Raw genomic sequence first — 22,184 nt, forward strand, 5'->3', positions numbered from 1 at the left:
AAATTTTTAATGACTTTTTGATAAGATTATACTTAGATTTTCCTAATGTATTTTCTGGTGATTTTAGCATCTGACCCCTTAACCCCTGACTGTGTTATCTCTTTAGATTCTCTTTAAACTCATAGCTGATTTCAACAGCAATAAATTAACGGTTTACTGGTCAAAGAATAATATTCCCCCTCCAATTCCTAGATGCCTGTTGATTAAAACCAGACTTACAGTCTACTAGCTCTACTGTATAACTAGAACCCTCTTTTTTCTTTTTCTTTTTTTTCCCTTCTTTCCCTATTTCTTTCTCTTTTCTCTTTCTTCTTTTTCTTCTTCTTATTCTCTGTTTCCTTTTCTCTTCTCTTTTAGTCCCCCTTTCCCCCCCTTTTTTTGCTCCCTCCTCCATTATTTTCTCTCTTTTCTTCTATTCCCTTCTCTATTCTTGGCCGATCTAGTAAGCCCTTCAACCTTTAAGAGTTAAATAGCTACAGCCTCTTGTGAATAGCAGTAGTGTGATTAATATGGCAAACACCTAATCATATAACAAGGATTGGTACCTACCTCATTGTGTTCAACCATTGTAAAATTTATCGCCTGTGAATATGAAATTCATCTCCATTCTCTGGAAATTTACATCTACACCATTGGAATCTGTGCATATATACAAGGATTAATTCACCCTCTCTGTAATGCTATAACAATGGATAAATTTGTCTTCTGTGAGTATATAATCCCTCATCATATCTATGGAAATTCATATGGATTAGGTCATCTTCTCTGTGATGCTATCAAAACTTTTTTAAAATTCTGTGATAAGACTATACATCATCTTTAAGGAACTTTAATGAACTTTAGAAATCTGTTTAATTATCTACATTACTTCATGAGTATAGCCTCAAACACTAGGATGTCTAGAGAACTTACATGTATTTTAGCTGATGAGTACGGGACTCGTTTATATGCTGTAATCTTTGCAACTTTTAATAAAACATGTCCTTGTATGAAACGATCGTACTAAAAACCTATCCATTCTTGTTGTTCTTTCTCGCTTATAATCACCCCACATTACTGTATTGTTAAATCAGTATAGTTCTTTTTGGTGCATCTAAGTTAGGTACCATATTCAAGTAAATTTTTTAAATTAACTTGAATCTTTATTGCTCTTTGTATATATATATATATATATATATATATATATATATACATATATATACATATATATATATAATATATATATATATACACACACACATATATATATATATATATATATACACACACACATATATATATATATATATATATACACATATATATATATATATATATATACACATATATATAATATATATATATACACATATATATATATATATATATATACACATATTATATATATATATATACACATATATATATATATTATACACATATATATATATATATATATATATATATATATATATACATATAATATATACATATATATATATATACACATATATATATTAATATATACATACAATATATATATATATATATACATACACATATATATATATATACATACACATATATATAATATATATATACATACACATATATATATATATATACATACACACATATATATATATATACTACACATATATATATATATATATATACATACACATATATATATATATATATATACATACACATATATATATATATATACATACACACATATTATATATATATTATATATATATATGAATTAGAGAAAACCACTATTATGTAATTCAAACAATGATAGACAAACCTAATCATAAAGAAAAAATAAAATATATCATAAAACAGATCACAAAAAGTACAAAAAATGAATAAACAATATATAATATTTATAATAATATATCTATAATACTTATTATATACTTATTACTTATTATATATTGTTTATTCAGTTTTTTGTACTTTTTGTGATCTAGTTATATGTTTTATAATACATTTTATTTTCCATTTATGATTTGGTTTATGTCTATCATTGCTTGAATTGCATAACAGTGGTTTTTCTCTAATTTATATATATTATATATTTATATTGCGAAATTTGATTTAATACTAAATTGAATTTTTCCCTGTAAGTTTGGAGTTATACTCCCTAATATTATTATTGCTATTATATAAATATATATATATATATATGTATATATATATATATATATATATATATATATATATATATATATAATATATATATATATATATATAAATTCAACAAAAATGTATTCAGTAATGTATTCTGCTTAATATTAAATTGTTTTTATATATAACTTGACATAAAAAGAAGCATTGATAAATGTGTGTGTGTGTGTTTGAGAGAGAGTGGGGGGGGGGGGGTATCACCATCATCATCCTTTATTGTCCATTTCCCATGCTAGTATGGGCTGTACAGTTTGATCAGAACTGGCAAGCAGGAGAGCTGCATGCCCAAGTAATTTAATACCAGACTGAAAGTCACTATATGCAGAAGCAACAAGGATGACCTGATTGGAGAAACTGAATCCTACAAAGCATTCACCAGTAATACTGAACAAGGGCAACTGAAGATTATAAAAAGACCCACAACCAAAGCAGTTAAAGGCTCTGGTCAAGATCAGTAAACCAATGTCACAAATAGAATATTTAGCTAATGTTGTAATACTAGCAGCTGGAGTGTACAAAAGGTTAAAGATACGCAACCAGTAGTGCATATATGTAGACATTATTGTACACCTTATTGTACGCGTGGCTCAGTGGTTAGAGCGTCGAGCTTACGATCGTGAGGTTGTGAGCTCGAATCCCGGACCAGGCTGCGTGTTGTGTTCTTGAGCAAGACACTTTATTTCACGTTGCTCCAGTCCACTCAGCTGTAGAAATGAGTTGCGACGTCACAGGTGCCAAGCTGTATCGGCCCTTGCCTTTCCCTTGGACAACATCGGTGGCGTGGAGAGGGGAGGCCGGTATGCATGGGCGACTGCTGGTCTTCCATAAAACAACCTTGCCCAGACTTGTGCCTCAGAGGGTAACTCTCTAGGTGCAAACCCATGGTCAGTGTCTGACCGAAGGGGGTCACCACCATCACCATTGTACACCTTCAATGTGGAAAGATTGGCAAATAGTTGTAAAAATTAGCAATTAGTTGGCAAACTTTCCACCCTGAAGATGGAGGCCACCTTTATGACAGTGTTTATATGACTCCACTACAGGTTGTATATCTTTGACTTCGTGCACACGCCATGTGCCAACATTACAACTATTGTGTAATTCCAAGCCTCCAGAAACAGCTGTTGGAGCTGAAATACTACATCCTCTTCCCTTTGTTTTCTGTATTTTTCGTACTCCCTGTAAATTTATTTATTTTGTAAATATATAAATATCTTTATGCTTATACATGAAAATCCATCAAGACAAGAAAGTAAGATAATAGCCCATTATCGTTATGATGGTAATGAGGAATATTAGAAAATGAGCCATAACACCTCAGAAAATGATACATGAACCACACTAAAGTTATTGATTGAGTGTGCTTATGATGGTGTGTTGCTAAACTCTCTGGTCCGAGTTTGGTGGAGTGATTTGGGGTGGGTTTGGGTCGTGTCAATAGCATCAAGGTACAACTTTTTTCAGCTGGATTTTCGGCCTTATTGCAAGCCTCACTGGTTCTTCCTCCCAACATTTTCAGATTCTAGACATCGAGACAAAGAAAATGATATGCTAACCTCGAAAATGGCTGGGATGGCGCTTATGACACTCTGTTACTAAACGCCTCATATGTATCTATCTATATTTCATATATCAAGCTTAAGTGTACACATGCTACCCAGTACTGGCATTGAGTTATTTGATTAACCCCTTCAAGACAGTGCCTCAGCATGGCCACAGTCCAACGAATGATAGCAATCCACCACCATTTCTCCAGAAAAACAAAAAAAAAAAAAAAAAAAAAAAAGAAAGAAATGCAAATAAAACAAATAGATACTTACTTCATCAATTGACATATTTTTTAGATCCGGTAAGTACGATGATAAAATGCCAACAATATAAGGAGTTGGAGAACAAACTATTTCCAGCATGTTGGGGGGTAAAATAGGAACATAGGTGTGCTGCCATTGGAATGGATAAAGCAAAGTAATCAAACCATGAATTGTTCGAGATAATGTACTGAAATGAAATAAAAGAGAAATATAGAAATGATAGAGAATCGAAGGATAAGCAAATTGGTGTATTTACAAAACGGTCTTTACAATCTATTGTGTTGGAAAGAAAGGCGTGTTGTATTTTTGACATGATCGTTCTTAAGGTGCTCTTGCAATGATTATGATTAAATCCTTACAGCATCTGCTGCAAACCCTGTGGTGTCACCACCTGTGACACAGAGGAGAGAAAAAATCAATAAATGCAGGGGCCTAGCCAGCCACTATCAGTTTGTGCTGGTTGCCTCTGAGATGTCGGGTGTTCTAGACCCCGTACTACCAATTTCGGCATTCTAGACCCCGTACTACCAATTTTGGCATTCTAGACCCCGTACTACCAATTTCGGCATTCTAGACCCCGTACTACCAATTTCGGTGTTCTAGACCCCATACTACCAATTTCGGTGTTCTAGACCCCATACTACCAATTTTGGTGTTCTAGACCCCGTACTACCAATTTCGGTGTTCTAGACCCCGTACTACCAATTTCAGTGTTCTGGACCCCGCACTACCAATTTCGGTGTTCTAGACCCCGTACTACCAATTTCGGTGTTCTAGACCCTGTACTACCAATTTTGGTGTTCTAGACTCCATACTACCAATTTCCTTTGCAAAATAGGGATAATAGTGGCCCATCTGAGAAATAAGCCCTCCGAGGTGGAGTGGCTACTGCAGCAAGTGTCATTGGCCATTCCCCATGGCAATTCCATCGCGGTCATTACTGTGGGGCACAGCTAAGCACCCCACTTGCTCTGGGATATGTGGTCCACCACCCCTCCTCCTCCAGCTTCTCCTGCTTTACCTCTCCACCCCCACCTTTTTATTTTCCATTTCTTTCTTTCCTTTTCTCTCTTCTTTCCTGTTTCTTTGTAGTTTAAATGTTCTAATAAAATAAACACTGGAATTATTTATTTAATCACAAACTATAAATATAACATTAAATAAATGAAGAACCTCCATTTTTACATTCTAATGGGATTTTTTTCTCTCTTTCTTTGATGATGACTTTATACCATAGTGGCTAAATTCTTGCTGATTTTTACCCTTTTACAAAGAGTCTAGAACAGAGACCCAAATCAGACATTGCATGCTGTATGAATTGAAAAGGAGTTCCTCAACAATGGAAGTTGCAAGAACTATTTGTTCTGTCTACAGAAATGAAGCTTTAAATGTCCGGATATGCCAATGATGGTTTGGCCAGTTTCATTCAGGTCATTTTTTTCTTGCAGAATCCTCTCAATCTGGAAGACCAAATTCCGAATTAGCAAAGCAGCTCAATAGCATTTATACTTTGATCATAAAACACCTTCATGAACTAAGAAAAGTGTCTAAACTTGGTCTGCAGCTCCCTCATCCCTTGTCTGCTTCTCAGTTTAATCAAAGAGTTACCCTCTGCATGACATTGAAATGTAGACTTGCTACCAAACCTCTCCAAGGTAGATTCATCCCAAATGACGAAAAGTGAGTTCTCTGTAATCATATCCAATGAAAACAACATTGATTAGCAGCCTATGGAAAATGGAGAATCCATCCCCAAACCAGGACTACACATGAAAAAAAATTATGCTCCATATTTGGAGGGATGTAAAAGGTGTCGTCTCTCATGAAGCGTTAAACCAAAGTATTGTAGAAAATGTGCAATGGATACATTGCACAAAAATTTGCAGAAAAAGGCACCCATTATCGGTCAGTTGCAAGGGATCATCATCATCATTTAACGTCCATTTTCCATGCTAGCATGGGTTGGACCGGGGTCTAGTAAGCCAGGAGGCTGCACCAGGCTCCAATCTAATCTGGCAGTGTTTCTACAGCTGGATGCCCTTCCTAATGCCAACCACTCCATGAGTGTAGTGGGTGCTTTTTATGTGCCACTGGCACAGATGACAGGCGAGGCTGGCAACGGCCACGTCCGGTTGGTGCTTTTTACATGCTACCAGCACGGAAGCCAGTCAAGGCGGTGCTTTGCCAAATAGATGAGACTAGGTTGAACTATGTAACACATTAGAGAAAGAAAACCTAGCCGTTTCTTTCAATAAATACATCTAAATCAAAATTTTCTCATGGACCCCTTAATATACTGCTGTGTGTACCCAATTTACTACCTTGCTTATGTGGACTACACAAAATTTTTATATGAACCCTGGTTCAGGACCACTGATTTAGAGTTTGTTACTTATGATGAGGTTAAAAATGATATTGAGTATTTCCTTGCTTTGAAATCTGGAGAATGTTAAACTCAAGGGATGAACAATTTGCCAAATAGATGAGACTATGTTATCAATAATGAAGAGAAATACAATCTTGATTAACTATATCAATTAAAACTGAAGAAGTATTTGTTTCTTCCCTGTCTTGAAATGCAACAGGACTTTCTTTCTAACTTATCTCTCAACCAAAAAAAAACAAAAAAACAATTAAATGTTACCTGAGATTCTTGGAGCATAAAATAATATTTCTTTCAACCAATAGTGTAGAAAATATCCATATAAGTTTTTCTATTCCTAACAATGTCAACAGAGACTCCAAATTCAACTGAAATTTAGACAAAAAAAAAAATTAAACAATTTTCAATATCTCACAGACAATAAAAAGAAAAATGCTCATAAAACAATTAATCCACTTGTTAGCATGTGTCTAATGAAATATTCTGTCTTAAGGTTTTGCTTACTATAAGAGCTAATGTAAATACATCTTAATTTTGGTGCCTAAATTGTCTTCAAATCCATAATACCATGGATATAGACACACATTATTGTACAACTGCTACAAAGGTAGATAATCGGCTACAATCCAGTAGAGTAGTTTTTAATATTTCCTTTTATATAAAATATATATATATATGTGTGTGTGTGTGTATATACATACATATATATATATAAATAAAATTTTTTAAAAAATAAAATAAAATAAAAATAAAATATATATTAATTTTAGAAAATTAATAAACATCAGCAGATGTGGCTGTGTGGTAAGTAGCTTGCTTATGAACCACATAGTTCCAGGTTCAGTCCCACTGCGTGGCACCTTGGGCAAGTGACTTCTACTATAGCCTTGGGCTGACCAAAGTCTTGTGACCTGGTTTAGTGGACAGAAACTAAAAGAAGTTTGTTGTGTGTGTGTGTGTGTGTGTCTTTGTCCCCCACCACAGCTTGACAACTGATATTGGTGTGTTTATGTCCCTGCAACTTAGAAGTTCAGCAAAAAAGATTGATAGAATAAATAGTAAGCTTAAAAAAATATGTGCTAAGGTTGATTTGTTAGACTAAAAAAAACCCTTCAAGGCGGTGCTCCAGCATGGCTGCAGTCAGGTAACTGAAACAAGTAAAAAATAAAAGGTGAAGTTTTGAATAAATATATATATATATACCTACCCCTTCAAGATGAGTATCCATTGGCCTCTGTAGTTCTATAACATCTACTTCGCCCTCCTCATTCTGAGAAAAGAAAGAAATACAAGATCACCACTTACACCACCACCACCACTGTCATTTTCATTTTATGAGATCAGTTTTTGCCACATCTTTCTCTGTCTTCCTCTTCCCCAAATTCCTTCTGATTGATACTTCTACACCCAACTATCATGTTCCATACATATCATATCATCATCATCATCATTGTTTAACGTCCACTTTCCATGCTAGCATGGGTTGGACGATTTTGAGTGAAGACTGGCGAACAAGATGGCTGCACCAGGCTCCAATCTTGATCTGGCGGAGTTTCTACAGCTGGATACGCTTCCTAACGCCAACCACTCCGAGAGTGTAGTGGGTGCTTTTATGTACCACCAGCATGGGAGCCAGTCAGGCGGCACTGGCGACGACCTCACTTGAATGTTTTTTCACATGCCACCAGCACAAGTACCAGTAAGGAAACACTGGTAACAATCACGCTCAAATGGTGTCTTTTACGTGCCACCGGCACAGAAGCCAGTTAGCCACTCTGTCCATACCAATTCAGTCTCAACTCTTGCACTTTACAACTGATATCCTTATATCCATTTTTTCCCCTCAGCTCACCCTATCTTTCACTATTTATGCCCATTAACCCTTTTGTTCCCAAATTTCTGTTGAGATGCTCTGTGTTCTTTCAATTAATTTTAAATATAACAAAGAATTTAGTAAAATAACTTACTTATCATTAAGCTAGTGTTTGGAACATAGATCATGACTAAGGTTTGGTTGAAGATTTTAATTCAAAACTTATGAAAACAAGACTTTGTACTACAGAGCCAGAAGCGGTTTGAACTGGGTTGGTTCCAGTGGAGCATGGCTGCTTCATTTCCTTCCCTCCTTCATCCACCCTCTGCATCCAATACTCATGTTTTGCTACCATACAACATTAATTTCAAATTTTAGTACAATTTCAGGGGAATGGGTAAGTTGGTTATATTGGACCCAGTGCATAACTGGTACTTATTTTATCGACCCCAAATGGATGAAAGGCTAAAGTCGACCTCAGCAGAATTTGAACTCACAACATAACAAGGCAGACAAGCCCGATGCGCAAATAATTCTGCCAGCTTTCTGCCTCATCTACTATGCAACAGTGCTCTTTATACATATACAATCTAACTTTCACTCAAAGGGAGAATCCTTTGTTGTTGGTGGAGGGAGTAGCTCCCTGAACTTTATTCACTTCATTTTTACTCTGGTTACTCTGTTTTCAGAATATCCACCTCCACTGCTAATTTGATAAAACAAGATAGCAGAAACTATCAACTATTTTCTAGAGAGCCCTCAGACCATTTGAAGCTATGTTTTTCATGGAAGCTTTTATGGCTAACCACTCCAGTACATCTACATATGAAATCCTTCTGTGTTAGCTTGACTGTGATCCAACAAAACCTCTTGCTGCACTCAAAGTTTACATTGGGTACAACATATGGAGTTCGTACCTGCTCCTTATCTGCATTTTGAACATAGTCATTCTCAGATGGCAAGAGAGTCCTGCTTATGGCTTTGCTACTGCTTACTTTAAGACCGTTTTCATTCTAAGCTTTCACTGCTTCTGTGATTCTCCAACCTATTCAGCATTGATATTGGCACACAAAAGTCCCTACCCTGTGGCTATCTGGTGCTACACTTCTCTGTTACAGTCCAAAGAACTATAACAAACAAGAGAGATCCAAGAATTAAGCCCTGATGGACACCTACCTGTTCCTTAAATTCCTCACTGAATTCATTGATAATCCTCACCATGCTGATAGTATATCTGATATAGCTTGTACACCTCTCATTCTAACATGCCGTCACTCATCTACATCAAAGTTTTATCAACAACCACCAGGTTACAGAATGTGTTCCCCACAATCTTCCTTTTTTTTGTTACCCACAATCTTCCTTTCTTTTCAGGCCTATCTCTTAGTTTTTACAATTATATCTACTCTACTCTTCCATCATATATCTTCCATTTGGCTGGAACCTTGCACCGTACACAGACTTAGTCTGTGGATCACAGCAGGTTGTCTCTTAAAAACTCTCAAGAGATAGAGATCTCATTTATAGATCTTTATCTTCTGTGAATTTCTACAAGACAACCCGTTGTGAGCCACAGGCCATATGGAAACATGAGTATTTCATTCAACATCCTTAAACAACCCTTATTCAGGGACCTTTTAATGATAATTTTAAATGTATAATATTTAAATTCTTCGATTTTCTTTTTAATTTTCACTGAATTTCATACCGTTATAGTTCCTATTACAAAACTATTTGATGCAAAAAAATAAATAAATTAAAAACAACATTTACCATAGCCCTTATTGTGACAACTTTTCCTGGACTTGGTAGAGGTCTACCAAATGAAGAAGCCATAAGTTCTTGCATGCTTTCAGGTGATATTAATCTTCGAGATTCCATCTCCAACAATAACTACAAAAAGAATATAAAACATCTAATAACTGAATCAACTGTCAATCACAACATTCATTATTCTTTTATGCAAAATGTCATTATTCATTGATTTTTTAAAATGTAATTTGGAAGTAATCTTTGTAAACTTTCAACTGAATTTGCTAATCTTTATATATATAAACGGCAAAATGTCTGTGTGTGTGTGTGTGTATCCTTTATACAAATCCACAATTTTTCAGTTAGAGGGCTCGCACTTTCTATGGTCATTCAAAACCATCCAAGGGTGGTCGTGCACATCTTTACATTTCCCCAGTCACCCCGCAAAGCCATTAAAAAATCAATAGAAGTGACTCTTTTGTGAATTTTCTATCCAAAACCCAATCAAAATGCCCGAAACTTGATACACCAATTGAATATCAGCTAGCTGTATGTGATTGGTCGGAGATTTGGACAGTACTCGCGTGTATGTGTGCACACACGCAGCTGTATATGCATGCACTAGCACTATGACCCGGCATTGCCAGGTCATAGTGCTAGTCATCATATAAAAAGACAAGTATTCTATCTAATCTCAGAAGTAGGTATCACAAGTCATACTACAGCAATGGTCCCCAACCGTTTTGGCACCATGGACCTGTTTCATGCAAGACAATCTTTCCACAGACTGGGTGATCACATGCATAACAAAACAGAATAAAGTGCATAGTAACCAGCACTTCATCAGTTATGATGATGAAAATTCCAGTCGATCTGTTCAATGGAACAGTCTGCTCATGAAAGTGCAAGTGGCTGAGCACTCCACACAAACATGTATCCTTAACATAGTTCTCAGGAAGATTCAGTATGACACAAATCGTGACAAGGTTGACCCCTTTGGATTACAGATACACCTCATTTTTGCCAGCTGAGTAGACTGGAGTAATGTAAAATAAAATGTCTTGTTCAAGAACACAATACGCTGCTAGGAATTGAACTCAGGACCTTATGATCGCAAGCCAAATACCCCTAACCACTAAAGCACATATCTTCACAAAGTGCATAATATATAATTCAATAATAACATATATAATATGTATGTATCACTTATGTATTATCATCATCATTTAAGTTCATGTTTCATGCTGGAATGGGTTGGATGATTGGAAGGATCTAATGAGTTGAAGGACTGCATCATGAACCAGTGTCTGCTTTAGCATGATTTCTACAACTGGATGCCCTTCTTAACACCAACCACTTTGTGTGCTTTTTTTCATGCCACCAGCACTTTTGAGGTCACCATGCAGGGAAGATGCTACATCTATATGCGTACCTTTCCTTCATTGGACACTAAACTCTGCTTGTGAAGACCTGTTGAGGCAAGTGAAATTGAAATCAAATTCGATGACTGGCATCCATGCAAGTGGAGCACTAAGAGCACCATCTGAGCATGAGCATTGCCAGAGCAGATTTTTTGGTATCTGATTGTTTGATATAGTTAACCAAATTTGTTTAACACCAAGTGCTTTCTAGATATCTACCTGAATTTATTAATCCCTTTTCCTTCTGATATCTCTATCTCTCTCTCTCTCTCTCTCTCTCTCTCTCTCTATATATATATATATATATATATATATATATATATATATATATTATATATATATATATATATATATATATACACATGATATAATTATTTTAGGAAGCAACAGTAGAGTATTTACTTACACTGTTGTACATATTGACAGCTTCAATGGGGGTGATAATACATATGACTTCTGGCGTCAGTTTTGGACCATAAGGCTAAAGTGACAAACAGAAAGAGGAAAAAAGTTTTTAAAAAATGCATGCATGCATACATTATATTATATTATATATTATATTATATACATGTTGTCTAAATGTCCAATGACTTCATGAAACCTGCCTGATTTGATTATTCTACCATTTTATTTTTTAAAGATATATATGACAAAAACAATGCTTATGCTCTTACTTATAGAAGTCTTTACTTACCCACACTCTTCTGCAATAACCAAAAACCCTAGCGCCATCAAAGTTAGTCAGAACAAACCAGTAGGGATTGCTAGAAAATATAAATTATGCAATTGATACACATCCCATAAAATGTCAATGAAGAATTACAAAAATTTTAATAATCTTGGTTCAATGATAACTGCTTAAATAAACTGATCCAGCCTCCTATCACCAGAGCTGATATGTTCCCTAACTCTTAAGTCCATCTCTTAGTTATAGTAAAGTTTAATCAACATTTAAGATCATGATCCCCATCAACGCCAACATTTGAACAATTTTCAGTTTTTCTTTTTGATGCTAGAACAAAAATTAGTCATGTATTCACCAACTTTGAAATTTACCAACACTACTTCTAACACTCACGGAGTAGTTGGCATTAGGAAGGGCATCCAGCTGTAGAAACACTGCCAGATCAGAGTGGGCCTGGTGCAGCCTCCTGGCTTCCCAGACCCCGTTCGAACAGTCCAACCCATGCTAGCATGGAAAGCAAATGTTAAACGATGAAGATGATGATGACTCCTGAAATGTCTATGGACCCTTATTCTTTATGGCTTTTTCAACGTTTACTTTTCTGTATGTTTGTGTTTAATTTTGTGTGCTGTACATGTACATCTGTCTTCTGTTGTTGTCTTTCTTTACTTGACTAGTTTGCTCCGTGTGACCCCTCTTTTATTAACTTTCTCCTACGAGTTGTAGCATGCTTGAGCAATATATACAACACGCTCATTATCACTGTTATTTTTATTTTAACTCAAGTTGTGTTGGAACTCCTGGAGTATGCATGTATAGTGGGCTTGCAACCTGCAGTCTACAGTACCATGCTTTTTTCTATTTAATACTTTCCCGATGATTCTAGCCGTACCAAGGAGGCAAGCTTTTAGCAACAGCATTACTGGGCACTCCATTCCCATATCCTTTATATTCCTCTTGACACCTTCTGATACTGTCCCCAAAGACCCAAAACTAATTGGCACTAATTTTGCTTTTTGCATTTTCCACAGCTGAATTATCTCGTATTTAAGAGGATTGTCTATGTCTATTTTTTTCACCTTCCTTCTTAATCATTTGTAGGCCAAAGGAGCACACAACATCAATTAGAGCAGTAGTTCCCAAACTCTTTCAAGCTTGGCACTTGGGCCACATTCCTAGCACCCCCCACTCTCCCCACCACAAATATAAACCACTTTCTGCAGCAAATTCAAAACTACTTCTGCTCATGATCAGATATGCACATATTGTCAGTCACTAAGGGACATGCTCAACTGATTAAGGTCAAACGACTGACAGGCAAATCTGTAGTATTGAGCAGAATATTTGCTGTAGCCCATCCTTTATACAAAGACAAAACAATGTACATGATAATACTTCCAACCAGTTACCATGAGAGCCACTGCCTGGTACTGCATCAAGGCAACAACAACAACAGCAGCAGCAGCCACTGCCACCACCACCACTACCATCATTATCATCATTATTATTATTATTATCATCATCATTATTATCATTATTATTATTATCATTATTATTATTATTATTATTATTATTACATAAAACAGGTAGATTAAGCCTTCTTGGATACTTTTCTATTTGTTTATAAAAAAAACACTTTGTTGGTGACTTCGGTCAAATTTATAGCCAAAATTGTCTCATCTCCAAATTTAGACTTACTAATGTAAATAAATATCTAAGAAGCAAGGACAAGGAGCATATCATCTTTAGATGAGCAAACATGATATAACTTCTCCAATTTATTCCCATGTACTTAATAATGTATATTTGTTGTTCATTTATATGTCTCTTTCTCTCTCTCTCTCTCTTTCTTATACACACACACATACATACATACATACTTTTATGTATTCACAATAGGATACATAATACATGCAGAAACAAATATTACTTTAATACAACAATGTTTTACAAATCCTAACAGAGAAGGGCAAAAATCTACTTTAACCCTTTAGTGTTTGCATTATTCTGCCAAAATTAATACTTTTTCATCCACATTGTTTTGAATTAATCATGCATTATCTTGTAGCTATGAGATTTTGATGAGGTAGCTGTTAATTTTTAAAACGATATTGTAGGGTTGGTGTGAGAGACCAGATCTGGCCAGTTTGAAAATAAAACAGGTAGAATATTTTTGGCCGGATATGGCCAGTTTAAATGCTAAAGGGTTAAACTTACGTGCTCATTTCTTCTTGTGACTGATAAATTTCAGCATCAGGAAAACAAAAGTGAGGTATAGATAAATTGCTGTCAACCTATTGGAGAGATAACAAATTAATTATTGTAATAATAATTAAATAACATGTTTTAAGAAGACATTTAGAAAATGTAAAACGGATGTTTAGCAAAACACAATTCATTTTGAAAATTTTCAAATTATTTATGATTAGATTCCGTATTAAGATAAGTAAAATGGTTCTATAAATCTTTTTGATTTATTGGGGATTTTTTTTAGCTTAATACCTGTTCCTAGTATCAATCACTTTCAGGAGGATATTTGAAGTATACAAATGTGTATACCAAGCCAATCTTTTGCCACCCACTTCAACACCAAAAGTCATTCAATCACTCACTTATCAGTGTGCAAAATCTCTGCACACCACAGGTTCACGATCTCAAGGAAATGGAAGGAACAACACTTCATATCTGAACTCAGTCACCAACAGATTTAAATTAATATATTTCCTTGCACTTTTACACCCTTTCGTAGTTCATTAAACCTTTTCTTATCCTTCAACTTCCCTATCACCTTATTTTTTTCCCTTCATCTCATATTTTTTCCCTTCATCTCACTCCCAACTTTGCCTGTTCCTCCTCATCGTTCCATTCCTCTTACCATTTATCCCCTCTCACCCTGTTTCTCTCTACTATCATTTCCTGTTCACATGTGAAACTCCCACAGTCTTGTGCTCCTCATCAGTTGCAGCCAACTCTTTTTTTCTAACTTAGAGGATGTAAAACTCTGCTGTCTCTTATTAATTTCTTTCCTACCAAGGACTCTGACTGAAACACTGGATTTTTCTCTCCCAACAAGTTCACTGAATTATTTTTATGGATTTTACTAAATAATACAAGTCTAGCTGATGCAAACCAACACCAATCTCTCTGGATTCTGTTTTATCATGTGAATACATATCATTATATCATATATATATATGTATATGTATATATATATCATTTACCATGATAGATCGCTAGCCACTACACATTCTTTATTTTCTCTCCTTGTTTCTTTCTGTGTTCCTTTCTGATGAAGAGCATAGGCTCAAAATGTTAAAGACTCTCTCACTTCCTGAACGTTATACTAACACATCTGTTTGTTGTCTACACCACCTATCTTCGTCTTTTGTTTTTTTCTGAATTCTCCCCCTATATATATACATATATATATATATATATTCATTTAGAGATAGTAGGCCCCTCCATCTCACCATATAAAAAATAATTTTTTATATGGTGACATGAAGGGGCCTACTATCTCTAAATGAAAATATATATTTCTTCATTGAGAATAATTTGAACCCGTTATACCGGAATTTTTATTCCCTAACAAATAAAATTAAATAAAATTTTTAAAATATATATATATATATACAACACTATAATCTATTTTTCATGTTTGACATGGATCTAACTGAAGATGTAGTTAAAAAATAGTAAATAAAAAGACAAACGAAAAGAAAAATTACAACGCATTATTAAAATACTGTAAGGAAAAACAATTATTAATTTTACCCAGAGAAACAGTCATATTTTTATTTAAAGATCAATAAGAAAGTTGTTATACAAAGAGAAGAAAAAAAAATCAGGAGATAAACCTTATTATTAATAATCTTTACACATGTAATTTGTGAAATATCCTTTGTCTATCTTTGGAAAATAGTTTAAACCACAGCCCTCCCAAGAACCAGGATTCATTAATACTTTTTATCATTTAATGTCTGCTCTCCATGCTGGCATGGGTTGGACTAATACTGATATATATAATATGTGTGTGTGTGAGTTAAGTTAGAGGTTATAACAGCTGTCTAAGGGATACTTGCATCCAATGAATCCACTGGTGTATTACCTATATTTAACCATGAGTATTGGTATTAATGTGGAGGCATGTGGCTTAGTGGTTAGGATGTCAGTCAACATCATGATTGTAAGATTGTCATTTCAATTCCTGGACCAGGCAACGCGTTGTGTTCTTGAGCAAAGCACTTCATTTCACGTTGCTCCAGTCCACTCAGCAGGCAAAAATGAGTAACACTGCGATGGACTGGCGTCCCATCCAGCTGGGGAAGACATATGCCATAGAAACCGGGAAACCGGGCCCATGAGCCTGGCTAGGCTTTAAAAGAGCGTATCTATTTATTTTTATTGGTATTAATGCTCATAAATGATAGGCAATGACAAAAAGAAACTAAAGTTTATCAATATTCAAGGAAAGCAGAAAATGGAGATACAATTGATTTACATCAATTATCATTTATACAATTCTAACATGCACTGATATAAGAGACATAAGGCCCCTTACAGCATATATCTATTGTTTACCTTTTTACTCCAGTAATTAACGATTTCTTAATGGCCAGCCTTTTGTTTTTGAAAATTAACTGATCAATAGTATCATCTTAGTGTCCAGACCAGTCCTACTCCTGACCTGGTGTTGTTTCAGGTATACTGCCTACTTATAATAATAAGTAAAATGCATACCAAATCAATAGATAATAAATTATAATCAATTGTTAATATTTAGTTCTATAACAACTGTTTTTTCTAATTAAATTTCTTACTTTTTATTTTATTTTTTGCCTTAACCAAATTGCTCAAATAGCTATTATATATCTAACCCACAACCAAAGCAGCGAGCTGGCAGAAACGTTAACATGCCGACAAAATACCGCGAAGCAGTTCGCCCAGCGTGTTAACGTTTCTTATTTCTTTACTGCTCACAAGGGGCTAAACAAAGAAGGGACAAACAAGGACAGACAAAGGGATTAAGTCAATTACATCGACCCCAGTGCGTAACTGGTACTTAATTTATCGACCCCGAAAGGATGAAAGGCAAAGTTGGCCTCGGCGGAATTTGAACTCAGTCTGCCGCTACGTTCTGAGTTCAAATTCCGCCGAGGTCGACTTTGCCTTTCATGCTTATATATATACGGTCAACTTTGCCTTTCATCCTTTATATATATATATATATATATATATATATATATATTTGTAGTTGTGATACTCATGCCCATGGCATGTAAAAAGCACCATCTAAACATGGCCGATGCCAGTGCCGCCTTGACTGGCTTCTGTGTTGGTGGCCACAAAAAGCACCAAGCAATCTTGGCCAATCGGATGTTAAATGATGATGATGTGTGTGTGTGTGTGTATATATGTATGTGTGAGTGTATATACATGTATGTGTGTGTACATATATATATATGTGTGTATATGGGTGTGTATGAAAAATATATGTATATAAAAATATATATATATATATATGCGTGTATGTGTGTGTGTGAGTATGTATGGATATCTATGTATATGTATACACATGGAGACGTGTATGAATGTGAATGTGTATGTGTTTGGGGTGTATTTGTGTGTGTGGATGTATGTATCCATGCATATGTAGATGTGTGTGTGTGTGTGCGTGTGTGTGTGTGTGTGAATAAATAAGGGCATACCATATAGTGTGAAAAATATAATGACCTCAAATCAAAAGATTCACAAAGATCATCTTTTGACAAGAACTCAACAATGTCTTTTGACTACTCCTACCATTTACAACTACTTTTTGTCTTCTTATATTCCACCTTTCTTTTCTCCTTCCTTTCCTTTTCTTCTTTCTTCTTTTTTCCCCACATGCTGTGGTATGTACTTTTGTATTCTTTTATTATTTTTTACTTTATATTCTTTTTTATATTCTCTATTTTTGATTTTTTTTTTTCTATCTTTTAGTTCCTATTTTTATTTCTTGTTTGTATACCTATAAGAAAAAAATCTGTTGCTATATAAACAACCTTCTAGACCACAGAATTTCACTTTGAAAACAGCTATCCAGAAGCTCGAAACTCATTAGAGTAATTGGAAGTGTTGTCATTAAAATAAAAATTAGCCCCCAAAAGCCATCTCATTTTTTCATATATATACATGTACATATATATCTGTATATGTGGAGGCGCAATGGCCCAGTGGTTAGGGCAGCGGACTCGCAGTCATAGGATCGCGGTTTCGATTCCCAGACCGGGCGTTGTACTCTTTCACCACAACTTTCTCTCACTCTTACTTCCTGTTTCTGTTGTACCTGTATTTCAAAGGGCCAGCCTTGTCACTCTCTGTGTCACGCTGAATATCCCCGAGAACTACGTTAAGGGTACACGTGTCTGTGGAGTGCTCAGCCACTTACACGTTAATTTCACGAGCAGGTTAATTTCACGATCAACCGGAACCCTCGTCGTCGTAACCGACGGAGTGCTTCCACATATATGTATATATATGATTTCAATGGAAGCAATACCAGCAGAAAACTAGAGGAACATCACCTATCATCCAACAGAACATTCAATATATATGTGCACTTTCATTGGGCATTAATATATTAATATATATATATATATATATATATATCTTTTACTTGTTTCAGCCATTTGACTGTGGCCATGCTGGAGCACCGCCTTTAGTCGAGCAAATCGACCCCAGGACTTATTCTTTGTAAGCCCAGTACTTATTCTATCGGTCACTTTTGCTGAACTGCTAAGTGACGGGGACGTAAACACACCAGCATCGGTTGTCAAGCAATGCTAGGGGGACAAACGCAGACACACAAACATACATATATATATATATATATACAACAAGCTTCTTTCAGTTTCCATCTACCAAATCCACTCACAAGGCTTTGGTCGGCCCGAGGCTATAGCAGAAGACACTTGCCCAAGATTCCACGCAGTGGGACTGAACCCAGAACCATGTGGTTGGTAAGCAAGCTACTTACCACACAGCCACTCCTACGTCGTTTATATATATATATAATATATATTTGTAGTTGTGATACTCATGCCGATGGCATGTAAAAAGCACCATCTAAACATGGCCGATGCCAGTGCCGCCTTGACTGGCTTCTGTGTTGGTGGCCACAAAAAGCACCAAGCAATCTTGGCCAATCGGATGTTAAATGATGATGATGTGTGTGTGTGTGTGTATATATGTATGTGTGAGTGTATATACATGTATGTGTGTGTACATATATATATATATGTGTGTATATGGGTGTGTATGAAAAATATATGTATATAAAAATATATATATATATATATATATATATATATGCGTGTATGTGTGTGTGTGAGTATGTATGGATATCTATGTATATGTATACACATGGAGATGTGTATGAATGTGAATGTGTATGTGTTTGGGGTGTATTTGTGTGTGTGGATGTATGTATCCATGCATATGTAGATGTGTGTGTGTGTGTGCGTGTGTGTGTGTGTGAATAAATAAGGGCATACCATATAGTGTGAAAAATATAATGACCTCAAATCAAAAGATTCACAAAGATCATCTTTTGACAAGAACTCAACAATGTCTTTTGACTACTCCTACCATTTTCAACTACTTTTTGTCTTCTTATATTCCACCTTTCTTTTCTCCTTCCTTTCCTTTTCTTCTTTCTTCTTTTTTCCCCACATGCTGTGGTATGTACTTTTGTATTCTTTTATTATTTTTTACTTTATATTCTTTTTTATATTCTCTATTTTTGATTTTTTTTTTTCTATCTTTTAGTTCCTATTTTTATTTCTTGTTTGTATACCAATAAGAAAAAAATCTGTTGCTATATAAACAACCTTCTAGACCACAGAATTTCACTTTGAAAACAGCTATCCAGAAGCTCCAAACTCATTAGAGTAATTGGAAGTGTTGTCATTAAAATAAAAATTAGCCCCCAAAAGCCATCTCATTTTTTCATATATATACATGTACATATATATCTGTATATGTGGAGGCGCAATGGCCCAGTGGTTAGGGCAGCGGACTCGCAGTCATAGGATCGCGGTTTCGATTCCCAGACCGGGCGTTGTACTCTTTCACCACAACTTTCTCTCACTCTTACTTCCTGTTTCTGTTGTACCTGTATTTCAAAGGGCCAGCCTTGTCACTCTCTGTGTCACGCTGAATATCCCCGAGAACTACGTTAAGGGTACACGTGTCTGTGGAGTGCTCAGCCACTTACACGTTAATTTCACGAGCAGGTTAATTTCACGATCAACCGGAACCCTCGTCGTCGTAACCGACGGAGTGCTTCCACATATATGTATATATATGATTTCAATGGAAGCAATACCAGCAGAAAACTAGAGGAACATCACCTATCATCCAACAGAACATTCAATATATATGTGCACTTTCATTGGGCATTAATATATTAATATATATATATATATATATATATATCTTTTACTTGTTTCAGCCATTTGACTGTGGCCATGCTGGAGCACCGCCTTTAGTCGAGCAAATCGACCCCAGGACTTATTCTTTGTAAGCCCAGTACTTATTCTATCGGTCACTTTTGCTGAACTGCTAAGTGACGGGGACGTAAACACACCAGCATCGGTTGTCAAGCAATGCTAGGGGGACAAACGCAGACACACAAACATACATATATATATATATATATATACAACAAGCTTCTTTCAGTTTCCATCTACCAAATCCACTCACAAGGCTTTGGTCGGCCCGAGGCTATAGCAGAAGACACTTGCCCAAGATTCCACGCAGTGGGACTGAACCCAGAACCATGTGGTTGGTAAGCAAGCTACTTACCACACAGCCACTCCTACGTCGTTTATATATATATATATATATATATAACGGGAAGCTTTATGAAAATAAACAAAAGACGAAGGCAGGTGGAAAACAAACGAACAATTGTATTAGTATGGCGCTCAGGAAATATAAATAAAACAAGTCTTTAACGTTTCGAGCCTACGCTCTTCAACAGAAAGATACACAGAGAGAGAAAAACACAGAAAGAAGGAGAGAAAAAAAATGCGTGCAGTAGCTAACGAATCAACATGGCGATCTGATTTCGGCCAGAGGTCAAAGATCAAACATGAGACGCGAGAGCGAAATAAGGGGAGATAATAGGGTTGATAAAAGGGTTGAGGGACCAGCTAAAAGTGCGTGGGAGGGGTCTGGATGTGTGTATGTATAGGGTTGGTGTATGTATTAGTATGTATAGGGGTGTGTGTGTGTGTGTGTGTGTGTATGAGAGAGTATTAGTGCGTAAGATTGGTCTGGACGTGCGTATGTATGGGGTTGGTGTATGTATTAGTATGTATTAGTACGTATTGGTATGTATAGGTGTGTGTGTGTGTGTGTGAGAGAGTATAAGTGCGTATGCGGGGTCTTACGACAGGCTTCTTTCAGTTTCCGTCTACCAAATCCATTAACAAGGCTTTGGTTAGCCCAAGGCTATAGCAGAAGACACTCACCCAAGGAGCCATGCAGTGGGACTGAACCCGGAACCCTGGGTTAGGAAGCAAGCTTCTTACCACACAGCCATGCTTGTGCCTGTATACTTAAAAGTGAATTTTACCGACATGATGGTATTTATACGCTAGCCACTAATATGATCATTTTAATGATTATATCCTCAATTTATACATATATATGAAACTTGGACATATTATGATGATATATATTCTTAATTCAGTACTAATACACTAATGAGAGGCATGCTAATTCAGAGGAAAGCAACTGCGTTTCTATAATTCATCCTAGTTAAAGTCTGGGATATACCTTGACGAAACTTAGACATAGGATATGACACTATCATATCTAATTACTTGCCTGTTTAATGATCATTAACATTAAGATTTAGCTACCTATTTTTACTTCCTGTGTGTGTGTGCGTGAGCGCGCACGCATGTGCGTGCATGTGTGTGTGTTTATTATTAATCTTTAACACATTCCATTGTTGACTACACAAATGTTCATAGTTTTCCGTTCAGTCTTGATCCTTTGAACCATCTCCAAATGAGAGACAAGTCTTTCATGCTTTATCTCTGAGCTCTCTCTTCTATCCAGGCTATATTCCAACTTCTCTCTGAAAGATGAT

General features: G+C 35.6%; 2 protein-coding genes across 3 annotated transcripts in view; one reads left to right on the forward strand and one right to left on the reverse strand.

Annotated features, from left to right (window-relative positions):
* LOC115211742 (probable methyltransferase-like protein 15 homolog) overlaps nucleotides 1–22,184 on the forward strand; it is a 73,512-nt gene that overhangs the window by 40,920 nt on the left and 10,408 nt on the right. The gene's annotated exons all lie outside the window — the stretch shown is intronic.
* LOC115212358 (DENN domain-containing protein 2B-like) overlaps nucleotides 1–22,184 on the reverse strand; it is a 133,135-nt gene that overhangs the window by 14,841 nt on the left and 96,110 nt on the right. For both annotated transcript variants that reach the window (XM_029781231.2, XM_029781230.2), the window contains 7 exons: nucleotides 14,258–14,334; nucleotides 12,050–12,119; nucleotides 11,762–11,836; nucleotides 9,956–10,075; nucleotides 7,577–7,639; nucleotides 6,631–6,737; nucleotides 3,996–4,173 (listed from right to left, as the gene is read on the reverse strand). In XM_029781231.2, coding sequence (XP_029637091.1) covers nucleotides 3,996–4,173; nucleotides 6,631–6,737; nucleotides 7,577–7,639; nucleotides 9,956–10,075; nucleotides 11,762–11,836; nucleotides 12,050–12,119; nucleotides 14,258–14,334 — 690 coding nt within the window. The remainder of the gene's footprint in view (nucleotides 1–3,995; nucleotides 4,174–6,630; nucleotides 6,738–7,576; nucleotides 7,640–9,955; nucleotides 10,076–11,761; nucleotides 11,837–12,049; nucleotides 12,120–14,257; nucleotides 14,335–22,184) is intronic.

Source organism: Octopus sinensis, linkage group LG5 (genome assembly GCF_006345805.1).
Source record: "Octopus sinensis linkage group LG5, ASM634580v1, whole genome shotgun sequence".
Classification (NCBI taxonomy): domain Eukaryota; kingdom Metazoa; phylum Mollusca; class Cephalopoda; order Octopoda; family Octopodidae; genus Octopus; species Octopus sinensis.